Here is a 12,121-nt window from a genome sequence, read left to right on the forward strand (position 1 = left end):
GCAACGATTTTTCTTTTAGAGTGGAAATACCTAGTGGTTGGCATTGATGTGGCCACTGTAACACATATTGGTGGAAGTATAAGTTGATCCAGCGTTTCTGAAGGGCACTGTGACGGTATTATGCTTTGATGAAGTAATTCCAGTTCTAGGAATTTATCCTAAGAAAATAGTTATAAAAGGCACATGATGATTTATAGGCAAGGTTATGCATTGCAGTGGCATTTATAGTAGTAAAAATTTGGCAACAGATGAAATAGATAAATATGGTATGCACAAATGAAGAAATACTCTGTGTTCGTTATAAGCACTACTTCTTAAATTTTTTCCAAAGTTTTTACAAGGATATTTTCTACTGTTATACACAGGAAATATCATGTATATTTTTTAAATAATAGCACTGAAATTTACTAGATCAACCAAAAAAATTAGTCATCAACTTCTGATATTTTAATGAATTGCTCAGAACAGCCTTGCATATAGTTACTATAATATTTAATTAAGGCTGTAATAATGTTAATTAAGATTTGCTGGCTGCACTTATATATGATTATATTCTTTTTGGGGGGGGGGGTTGTTTTTTTTTTAATTTTTGGCTGTGTTGGGTCTTTGTTGTTGCACGCGGGCTTCCTCTAGTTGCAGCAAGTGGGGGCTCTACTCTTAGTTGGGGTGCATGGGCTTCTCACTGCAGTGGCTTCTCTTGTTGCAGAGCATGGGCTCTAGGTGCGTGGGCTTCGGTAGTTGTGGCACACGGGCTTCAGTAGCTGTGGCTCGTGGGCTCTAGAGCGCAGGCTCAGTAGTTGTGGCGCACAGGCTTAGATGCTCTGCGGCATGTGGGATCTTCCCAGACCAGGGCTCGAACCTGTGTCTCCTGCACTGACAGGCGGATTCTTAACCACTGCGCCACCAGGGAAGTCCCTATATTCCTTTTTGGCTACCTATTCTCATATCAAAACAAATGCCATCTTTTTGTCAAAGGACATCTGAAGTTCTCTTATAATGCAGAGTCCCATAGAAATTAACTTAAGAGAGGTATAAAGAAGTTGTTGATTATACTAACTGTAGTTTTGACCAGCTTGCGTAACTTTTTTTTAGAGGATGGATGATTAATAGATTTAATGTTATTTAAACTTCAGCAGGACTCTTCTAATAACCACATCCTAAATGTTTTCAGTTGTATTAGGAGCTTGTTCTTATTATGTACTAACTAATTCAACTTTCTTTTGCTTGGGAAAAGGAGCTCCTAGAATTTTGGAAAAACAGAAAATTTTTCAAGAGTAAAGTTATTTGTTAAAGGTGTAAGAGATTGATGAAATAGAATTTAAAATTTTTCTACATTTGTTTTCTACAACTGGAAAAAGGATACAACGGTGTGAGAATAAACCTAGGTTGCCTGACTTTTTTTTTTTTTAAAGGATTGGTTAAGTGGTTGGATTTAAGTGTGTCCCTGCTTTGCCAAATAATACTTATTTATCTAGTAACTTATTTGCCAGAAAACTCGATTCGTAATTAGTATGAATTTTTTAAATTAGTAGATTTTTTAGATTTTTCTTCAGTCTTTGTTTTACTCTTTAAATAAGTTTTTATGGTTGTTATACGAAAAGATTTAAGTTTAATTAATAATTGATTAGCAGAACACTTCTGGGAAACCTCCTGTAGTTTCAAAGGGGATTACGTAGTTATGCGAGGATCCAGCAGGTTTTCTTTTGCAGCGCTTTTCTCACAGAGCGCCAGAACGACACCCTAGCTTTGGCAGAAATCTTGGGGCCCTGAAGAATAAGCTGAGGCCTCAGTAACTAAGATAATTCTTTAATTAAGGCCAAGAGTGGCAGTGTTTCCTTGTAAATGTTACCGTTGGTCCTAGAATGAATTCATATCCAAGAAAAGTAAAATAAATCATATGTTAAGGTCTCAAGGAAATTGGACTTGGGACACATGTATCTTAAAGTTACCTAATAATATACTGGGTAAAAATGAAGTCGTTTAAGCCTTGAATGTGATCGTTGGTTTGCCTTTCATATTAATGAATAAAATTCTAGAACCATGTTACTTTCCATCACAAACGTTTGTACGACAGGTCATTTCCCCATTAGAGACTGTGACAGAGATGACGACTTCCATATCTTTCCTCATCGTGAAATTTTATTGAATATATGGCAGTCCATTCTGTCTATCTCCTCTCAATTGCTCTTTTATTAAAAGCTTTTTTTTTTTTTTTTTTTTTTGTGGTACATGGGCCTCTCACCGCCACGGCCCCTCCCGTTGCGGAGCACAGGCTCCGGGCGCGCAGGCCCACGGGCCCAGCCGCTCCGAGGCATGTGGGATCCTCCCAGACCAGGGCACAAACCCATGTCCCCTGCATCGGCAGGCGGACTCTCAACCACTGCGCCACCAGGGAAACGCTATTAAAAGCATTTTTTAAATGTCATTTAAAATGTATCTTATGATATTTATTTAGAGACCCTTCCATTTGATGATAACATTACTAGATAAGGTCAGTTATTTTCCCTGATTTTCTATTTTCACATAGCAGTCCCCCATACCCTAATATGTGGGCTCATTATTAAGCTGAACTTATAACGTGTAAACATTTTCCAGCAACAGATCCCACCAGATTTATTCAGCAAACTTCCAAGGATAGTGCTGTTACTCCTATGTTTCTGTGAGATAAGTAAGAAAATAGGTGTTTAATCATAACTATCCAAAGGAGGCAGAACATTTCTGGCCTTTAAGTAATTAATTTTGTAATAGTATTTAGTTTTTTTAAACAGTACAAACCCCCTAAGGTTCCCTTTTCCCTCTTCCCCTGCAAGTCATTGGGGGTTCTTAGAGAGTCAAAGAAAAAAGGACAGAAACAGCAGGAGCAAGGGAAGTGCCCACTAAGTGCTTCTAGTTCTGGTAGGGACACATGCAGCAAGATGAATTCATTTGTATCTTCCAGAATAATTTTTATGTTAAAAGTCAGCTGATTTGCATCTATGTATTAACATACAGGTAAACATGTCATTCATGAGCTAGGTATAGTGTCTGACTTTAGAGTCAGCAGTTGAACATGGCATTAGCCACAGCCATCCTACAGTTGTCTAAAGAATCCAAATCTACCACAGAAGCTTTCACAAGCAGCCAGATTCTGATATGAATCAACAAAACTAGAGCTGCTTTCTTCAGTTTAGACAAAGGCCACAGGTATGTGCCCAAAGTGTTAAAATCCACATGGAGAAATCTTTATTTAAATATTAACTAATAACTCTGTTTGTATGTTTTGTTTATGTGTTTTGTTGTTTTGGTTTGTTTCTGGCTAGCTCATCAGAGTTGTAACAAGCTCAATTAAAGTGCAAGGAATCCTGTCTTATGCCTGTGTCATACTCTTCTATTTCGGGTAAGATTAACCATTCTTGAATATGTTTTTGGTTATACAGTAGAGTATAAATGCAAGATGTGATGGAAGTTAATAGCAGCTAAATCATAACAATATGCCCATCCCAGCTGTCTTGGGGGTCTCCCTTGACAGCATGTATCTCCAAATGTATTTGTGACTCAGTTAAATTCTAGTTAAATTAAATATGCTGTTTGGTAGTAGTATTAATAGCACTTTAGATTTAAAATTAATCTTTTAGTGAAATCATTTAAAGCCCTTTCTGCCTAGGACTTAAGTTTCATCCATGTTTTATGATAAAATCTGCCATTGTAATCAGATATTGTTCTGTTTTAAAAAAAATCTTTGTTTCTACTATATTTGCCATACTGATTATTTAGCATGCTCTAGGCCTATGTCATATAAACCCAAAGGAGATGCAGAAATGTATCATTTCTCTGCCTGTGACTGGTTAAACTTTTATCTGCAGATTTGTTGGTCTCACGTGGCTTATATCTTGTTGGGAAAGACAAAGGGTAACAAATTAACAACTAAAATACTTTAAGATAGTAATAAGCGGTATGAAGAAAATAATATAAAAAGGCATTTTTTGCCACTGCTAGTTTTTTCACTACGTGAATTTATGATAAAGTAGCCCCGCCTAGGTTTAGGTTTACTTTAGAAGAAAGGGACCCCATCCCTGGTCCCTGTGCTCACGTGCAGTGGCGCATCAGGTGGCGCATCAGGAGCCGTGCTCTGGGCGGCAGTCAGAACTGAGTGTCTCGAGAGGAGAAAGTGAGGAGAGGATAAGCGTAGCAGTAGTGACCTCAGCCAGAGATTCACCCAGAATCTGCCCCTGGGACGAGGTCCGCTTTCCAGAGACATCTGGGTATTTCCAGTTCCACGTTTTGAGTGTGTTTTCTACACTGCTGTCTGCCTGCTAACTGACTCAGCAGGTTCTCCAGAGGTGTCAGGAGCCCAGGAGCAGTCAGTTTTCACTGTCTCCACCAAGTATGTGAGTTACAAATAAACTTTCTGTGCCCTCAGTGCCGCGTTCAGGCTACGTGGCCAGTGTCAGTGATGCCCAAAGCAAGATGTGGTTCTGATCAGATTGCATACCATTTACTGTTTGAATGAACATAGAAATGCTTTACTGTATTAAGGTAACTTTCGTCAGCTACTGCCATTAAAAAACGTGAGATCCTCCTTCCCTGGCACAGATGCTCACACTGCCCTGCGAAGTTCTTAGTATCATTCCTTGTTTATCTCCACCCTGCCAGGCAGAGAGCGTGGGCGAGGATGGCCGGCGGTCCGGCAGACCCCGGGAAGGGCCTGGGCTTCAGCTCTGAGGGAGGCGAACCACTGGAGTCTTGTGAGCACAAGAGGGCTAGACCCATCTGGCTTTTTGCAAGGGCCGCTCTGGCTGTTGTGCAGAGAATGGACTGGAGTGTAGCAAGGAGAGAAGCACAAGTGAGGCGAGGTCAGGAAGCTGCTCCAGTCGTTCCCCGGAAAGGTGACCACAGCGGGAGTTGAATGGTGGCAGTGAGCGCTAAAAATCTGTCACCTAGGGATACATTGAAGGTGGAGATGTGCAGGACTTGCTGATGCATTGTGAATGTGAGGCGAGAGGGAACACGAAGCACCAAGTGTGATCACAGGGTGTGGGGCTCAGGCAGTTAGGGTGATGGGCTGGCCGTCCACTGTGATGGGGAAGCCGGTGAAGACAGACACGTGGGGCTGGTTCGCCTTGGTTTTTTTGGAGGGTTGGGGCTGGAATCGAGAGTCCTGTTTGGGTTTTGTAAGCTTGAGATCCTCCTAGACATCCCCTAGTGGTGTCAAGGAAGCAGTGGAAGGGCTGAGTAAGGAGGGCGGGGGAAGTTGGGGCCGGCGGTAAACCTGGAAGAGTGGCGCATGCACGCGGAAGGTCCTTGCAGCCTTGGGTCCTTGTGAGGCCCTCAGTGCTCCGGAGTAGGGAGTGGGGAGGCCAGGGAGAGTGAAGGAAGCCTGTTTGCTTCTTGTTTGACCTCCTTCCACGCCCCTCTTCGGACTTCCCCTCACTGATGCGTAGTTCCGTGTCACCACCAGGATTTCGTATCAGGCCTAAGAAATAGCCACCCCCATCTTCACTCACTGTAGAACTGACCGTGAGATCCTTGGTGTTGTGCCATTTAAGGGCCCCTGTTTGTGTGACGATACCAGTGTGAAGAGTTTTTTTCAGAATTTTTGCCAGATTTGTTTCAGTTGCCTAAAAAGGTTATATACCTTTTGGCCCAGAAATCCCACTTCTGTAATTATGTATTTTGGAATTTATCTTAAGGAAACACAGATCTAACGTAAGTTTTCCTAGCCAGAAACTTTTTAATAGAAGCAAAATATTAGAAATAGCCTAAGTAACCAGAAATTAAGGGCTTTGAGGGGCTTTGTTATATGATAACCAATATCGTGAAGCATTGTGAGACCATTAAGATAATGTCATTAAGGAACACCAGCGGTTCTGGAGAATATTCATGATGTATTGTCATGTCAACAGCAACGATGGGAATAAAATAATCAATTTTGTTGGCGTGTCTGTGTGCTCAGCACTGTTCTGAGCACCTTACTGAAATCACCTCTATGGATTAACCTGTTAGGAAATTCACTCAGATCCACACAGATCCTGAGCAGTGGAGTCAGGATTCGAACTCAAACACTTGGCCCCTGGAGTCTCTGCACTCGCTCTGAACTCCAATCCCCTACTGCCTTCTGAAGAGACCCCATTTCTGGACAGTGAGAAGTATGAATAGATGTACATTCAGAGCAAAAATGACTGAAGGATAATATACCAGATGTCACAGTGATTTGCACTGGAGTGTGGCATTATAAGTTTTTGTTGTTTTTCATCTGCATTTGCTATATGTATTTGTTTTGTAATAAAAGAATAAATGTCAATTTAGAACCAGGTGAGACTTCTAAGTATAATTTCTTCTTATAAAGAGGACTAAGGAGTTTTTCAAAAATGTTCCCCCGTGGTAAAGAAACCTCCAGAATCTCGGTTTTGCATAAGGAACTGGGCCCTGCGGCGCCTGGGTCATCCTCTCTCCCCCTCCCCTCTACCTGCCCAGTGACTGAGAGGGACTCCAACAGTAGTTGGTCATTTCTTTCCTGTTTTAGGTTGATTTCTCTGAAAGTACTGAACAGCATTGTCCTGTTGGGAAAATCATGCCAGTACGTGAAGGAAGCCAAAATGGAAGAAAAGTTGTTTAACCCTCCCCCAACCAGCGCTCCCAGCAAACCATCCAGTAAATCACAAAATAAATGTAAACCCTCTCAAGGTAGGTTTGGTTCTTTTTATCACTTCTATGAATCATTCTATAATGAATTAATTGTCTGAACTCCACTTAATAAAAAAATCACTGTTCAGTCGATGTTTAGCAGTGCTTTCAAGATTGGATTTCACTTTGCTTAGCTGTTGATTTTTAATGTTTATGCTGTGGATCTCATCACAGGTGCCCCTAACGCAGTGCTCCGAGCTTTTTCACTCCTTCGTTGGTTGTTCGGTAGATGATTATTGGGCACCTGTTACCTGACAGGCCCAGGGATACAGCAGTGGGGCAGGCAGAGCTGGATCATCGGGGAGAGAGAGGGAATGGATGTGCACTATGGCAGGTGGCTGTAAGTGCTGTGGAGAAAACTAAAGCAGACTCAGGAGAGGGACTGTGGTGGGAGTTGGGGGCACTCCCCAGCCGTGAGGAGCCGGCATCCGGGCAGAGACCGAGCCTTCCAGGGAGGAGCCTCCCAGGCACAGGCCATGCGTCCAGAGGCCCCAGGCAGGAACGTGCTTGGCGTGTCAAGGGACAGCCTCTCCCCCGGGATCGGGAGGGACTGGAAGGGGGTCCAAGAGACTGCCCAGGGCTCCGGGTCACCCAGGGCCCTGTGGGCTCTCGTGAGGATCTCAGCTGTTCCTGTGTGAAGGGGTTGTTGCAGGGCTTGGAGCGGAGGAGTGACACGATCCAGCAGACATTTTAAAAGGACTGTTTTCAGTCTTTGTGGAAATTAACCTCAAGAAGGGTGAGCCCAGAGCTTCCCTGGTGGTGCACTGGTTAAGAATCCGCCTGCTAATGCAGGGGACACGGGTTCGAGCCCTGGTCTGGGAAGATCCCACATGCTGTGGAGCAACTAAGCCCGTGCGCCACAACTACTGAGCCTGCGCTCTAGAGCCCGCGAGCCACAGCAACTGAAGTCCACGTGCCTAGAACCCGTGCTCTGCAACAAGAGAGGCCACCGCAGTGAGAAGCCCACGCGCTGCAAGGAAGAGTAGCCCCCGCTCACCACAACTAGAGAAAGCCCACGTGCGGCAACAAAGACCCAACACAGCCAAAAATAAAATAAATTTATTTAAAAAAAAGAAAAGAAGGGTGAGCCCAGAGGTGGAGGCCAGTGGGGAGCTGCCTGGCTCAGTGCATGGGTCAGCATGTGAGCGGGCAGGCTGACCAGATTCTGGATAGGTTAGGAGGGGCCCAGGGCTTGCCAGTGAGGTTGTGCCGTGGGAGAAGAGTTGAGGATGATTCCAGGGCTTCTGGCCTGGAAGATTTGGAGGAAGAACTGGGGCAATGTGTGTGACAGGTAGTATATGAGATGCTGGAGATAGAAAGGTAAATAAATCATGCTTTAGCGCCTCACAGACTGACAGGGGAGACAACAAAAGTGGATAATCCAAATTGGTGAGTGAGGTTATAGACAGGGGCGTGGAGGGCACAGGAGAGGGGCCCTTCCTGGAGGTGGTGACGCCTGAACTAAATCCTGAAGGGTGAAAAGAAATAGGCCCAGGTGAAGATCGGGGCACGTCAGGAAAGGGACCAGCGTGGGCTGAATCGTGGAGGCCTGAAACAGAAGAGAACTAGTGGGTCAGTAGTCCAGGTGTCAAGTTTGTTCTGGAAGGAATAAGAGATGAGACTAGAGCTGGGCCGGAGGCCAGTCTGAAGAGAGAGCCATGCTCGTCATGTATGCTTTATTTTAAAGTAGAACAGAAACTTGTGATTAACTTGAAAATAATTTTTAATTTTAAAGAACATGTAAGTACTATTGGTGATATGGGATTGCATTCGTTTCAGCTACCTGGATAGTTCATAATGGGTCCATATGTGTTCTGTTAGGCTAGGCTCCTTCAACACAGTAAGAAACTAATAACCATCAGTCTTGCTTTCAAGAAGCCTCCAGTTGAAGAGGGGATAAAACCTGTAGCGCGCACTGCAGTTCAAGTTCACTGGATCCAGAGCCCCGTAATAAGAAGTGCATTTTGCGCGAGTGCCTTTGTGTCTGGTCAGGATGTTTTGGAGGTCAGGAGACCACTGGCCAGAGACCATTCAGGAAGATATTGCAAGTCAGACAGCTCGGGCCCAATTTGCATGTGAACAGAGGGACTGGCTGTCAAGACAGCATGGAGTCCATCATGTTCCAAAAGAAGCAAAGGACAGCAGGAGGGAGGGACGACCCAGAGAGATGAATGTATTCATCGTCTCAACCGTGGCAACGGTTTCAACAGGTGTATATATGTGTCAACACTCATCAGATTATCCATTTTAAATATGTACCATTTGTGGTATGTCATCCTTACCTTGATGAAGCTGCTCTTATAAGGACTGAATGTATGACTCGGGGATTGGTGGGTCCAGGCCCCCAGACCACTGCTCCTCAGGCCAGGCTCAGGATCGCCATGGCCCAAAATACACATTAGAGGTTTTGTCCATTGATTTGTTTTTACTTCTGATTTGGACTTCCTGGACATGAAATGCTGACCATGTCTAATGTGACTTCACATAAGAGGTGGAATGGATTAGAGTCTCCTTAGCCCTGATGTCCTGAGTTTAGGAAACAATGTTAATTTTTCAGCTCTGGCAACAATCTTCTTATTGGTTTTATAGGAGGAGGGTTGTTACATAGGAGTTCTGATCTTTCCAGAATCAGGTAACAGTGTTATTTGTGTGACATGATCCACATAATAGCTTTTATATAAACTTTTGGATGAGGAAACAGAACTAGTGTAGCCTCTGAGTTTCATTATAAACTCTGGGGCGTATACAGCATGCTGTCTGGCTATTACTCGCTTTATCCAAAAGCGTGGATAATCAACATTTCTTTTCAGTACCACTATATTGGTAAGCTTGTGGTTATTATAAGTTGGGGGGAAACCCTTTTCTAATTAAATGAATCTGTTTTTCCACAGAAGAAAACCTGTCTGCTTCGGTCACCAGCCAGCCTCTTCATCAGAAGGAAAATGTCATACCACTACTTGTGACAAGCAATTCTGATCAGTTCCTGACAACTCCAGATGGTGACGAGAAGGACATAACGCAAGAAAACTCTGAATTAAAACACAGATCCTCAAAGAAAGATTTGTTAGAGATAGACAGGTTCACAATTTGTGGAAACCGAATTGACTGATTTCTGTAGCTGCGTGTGCCAAAGATACAGAGTCCCGGGGCAGCAGATGCTGTGCTACCAGGATGGACAGATGCTGAAAATGGCACTTAAATATTTATTTAAGAACTTAAATTATTAATGGAAAGCAAATCTTAGTGTCCTTCTTCCAGTGATGTGCTCTGGCTGAAGGTCAGGTCACGTGAGTCCGCCAACAGTGACCTCCAGCCTTGACTCCTTGGAAAACTTGACGGATTAGGAAAAGTTCCTGCTGCTTGGCAAAGCAGCAGAATCTCTCTGGGCCCGACAGGAGCAACACGGACATCACTTTTGCTTTGTCAATCTGTGCTTCCAGAAGATCGGATTTTGATGTGAGTCCTCTTCAGTATAAGGATATACCTGGAAAACTGTGAAGCTCTTAGCACGATGCTCCCTTTCCAGCCTCACTCTGTTTCCACAGTTTTCAAACGTCACTTCATCTGCCAAACCATTAAAAATAATAATAATAATTAAACTTAAGTCAAGTGTTCTTACCACCAGAATAATCTTTGAAGATGTACCTGAATTAATCAGAATAAAAAACTACCTTAAATAAGACATGATGAATAGTAGCACTTTATAGAGAAAAAATAAAAGACCCTAAGCCAGTTTATTTAAAAAATATTAATTAATGAAGGTTATGCATCACTGAGAAAATGTTTCATAATTTTTCAGTTTACTCTTTACAGCAAACGTGAGCTGTGTATTGTTTCATTGCAGTGGATAAAATAGGAATTCCCTTACAGAAAGCCACTTCCTGTGCTGAGAAAGCGGAGCAGTGTTAACTTTAACTGTAGTTAACTGGTTTCACTTTAAACTAATTAAGTGCTTCCTAAACTGTTACAGTTAAAAGGATTTGGTGTTGAACAGGCTGAAGAACTGTCAGTATACAAAATTCAAAGGTGTCGACTTCAAGTGGGTTTTCCAAGCAACAGTTTTGAAGTCCATCTTCTAGCAGATGGGGCAGCATCTTGCTCCGGCTTCTGGAGTGCATGGGTGGGTCTGTCTGTGTGCCTGCGCCTGGGCGGGCCTGTGTTGTGTGGGGAGGTGTGGCTGTCACGTGCACCTGTGCCGGGCTGGGCAGGCTGTGTGGGGGAAGGGAAGTGGGGTGTTCGGGGCGTTCAGGTGGCTGCCTGGGTGTGGACAGGTGTTTGTGCGGGGATGTTGGGAACAGCGGCCAAAAGGTGCTTTTTGGTTTTGTTTGAGATCAGTATTCCATTTCTGCTTAATTACCGGTTTGTGGCCCACGTCATAGGACAGGTTATTTTCCACCACATTTTACCTTGAGGAACCTTTCTGCACTTTTATAAAAATTTTACAGGGTCTAATTTCAGAATGTCCAGGTGTTAACCGTTAACTGTTAACTTCCTTTGATGGTTTCATTTTAAAGTTTTCATTTTAAAGTTCAGCTCTTGTGCTGGTATTTCCAGCACTTGACGTGCAGAAGGTAAATTGTAGCTGGTTTGTCTGTTTCCTGGGTGAAATGTGAAAAAGCAAGCTTTAATGCTTTGGCTTGTTCCTCTGAAAAAACAAAAGTGGATTTTAATGTTTTACATTAAAGCTAAAGAAATCGAAATTAACATTTATGTAGGGTAAAAAAGAAAATTGTACAGAAATGCTTTTGTGAAACCAGGAATTATTTTAACTTAAAGATGAAAGACTTTAAATTGTTTTGTGTATGTTTCAGTGAAGGCCCGTTTTAGGATTATTATTCTTTTTTCCATCTTCTCTTCACCAACATAAAGAACAGTGTCTGTGAGGAATGGGAACAGTTTGGGGATAACTTTGCCAAACATAGCCCTGATCAGAGCAAAAATATGATTTGGGTATATCTTTCAGTTCAGCTTGAATTACTCTGTTAGTGTGCTGTCATTTTTGAAAGATCTTTTTTTGGCAGAATATATTGGGAGTTTGGAATAATGTTCATTTCCTCTGTTAAAATGGCATTCAGTACTAATTTTATAAGTGCATCTTGTGTGAAACTCAATAAATTCAATTTTATAATCTTTTTTAAAAAGGTCACTGAATTTATTTTAATAATATTTACTACTATATTCAGTGGAGTGAATTTCCCACTCTATAATAAGAATTTACTTCCAATTCACAAGTGACAGGACTGTCTAATTTGAATTATTCTTTTGGTTTTAATGGGAGAAAAATGTTTGATTTTTGTCTTTGGAGGAAAAAAATAGACTGGGTCTTGATCATAGACCATTTAATATCTTTCAGCAAATTAAGGTACTTCATTTTGCAGCTATTTGAATGTCACACCATGTGCTTTTCATATCTGGGGGTCAAGTTTAAGACAGTACTTCGGTTAAAAAAAAATCTGAG

At 42.5% G+C, this 12,121-nt stretch overlaps 1 protein-coding gene across 1 annotated transcript in view; it reads left to right on the forward strand.

Moving 5' to 3' along the window:
* The window catches only part of TAPT1 (transmembrane anterior posterior transformation 1), a 64,188-nt gene extending 52,419 nt beyond the window's left edge, over positions 1-11,769 (forward strand). The window contains exons 12-14 of the mRNA XM_082653558.1: positions 3,300-3,376; positions 6,503-6,663; positions 9,555-11,769. Of these exons, the coding sequence (XP_082509684.1) occupies positions 3,300-3,376; positions 6,503-6,663; positions 9,555-9,772 (456 nt within the window). The 3' untranslated portion in view covers positions 9,773-11,769. The remainder of the gene's footprint in view (positions 1-3,299; positions 3,377-6,502; positions 6,664-9,554) is intronic.
* Positions 11,770-12,121: the final 352 nt, after the last annotated feature.

Source organism: Grampus griseus (assembly GCF_964374135.1).
Source record: "Grampus griseus genome assembly, chromosome: 4".
Taxonomy (NCBI): Eukaryota; Metazoa; Chordata; class Mammalia; order Artiodactyla; family Delphinidae; genus Grampus; species Grampus griseus.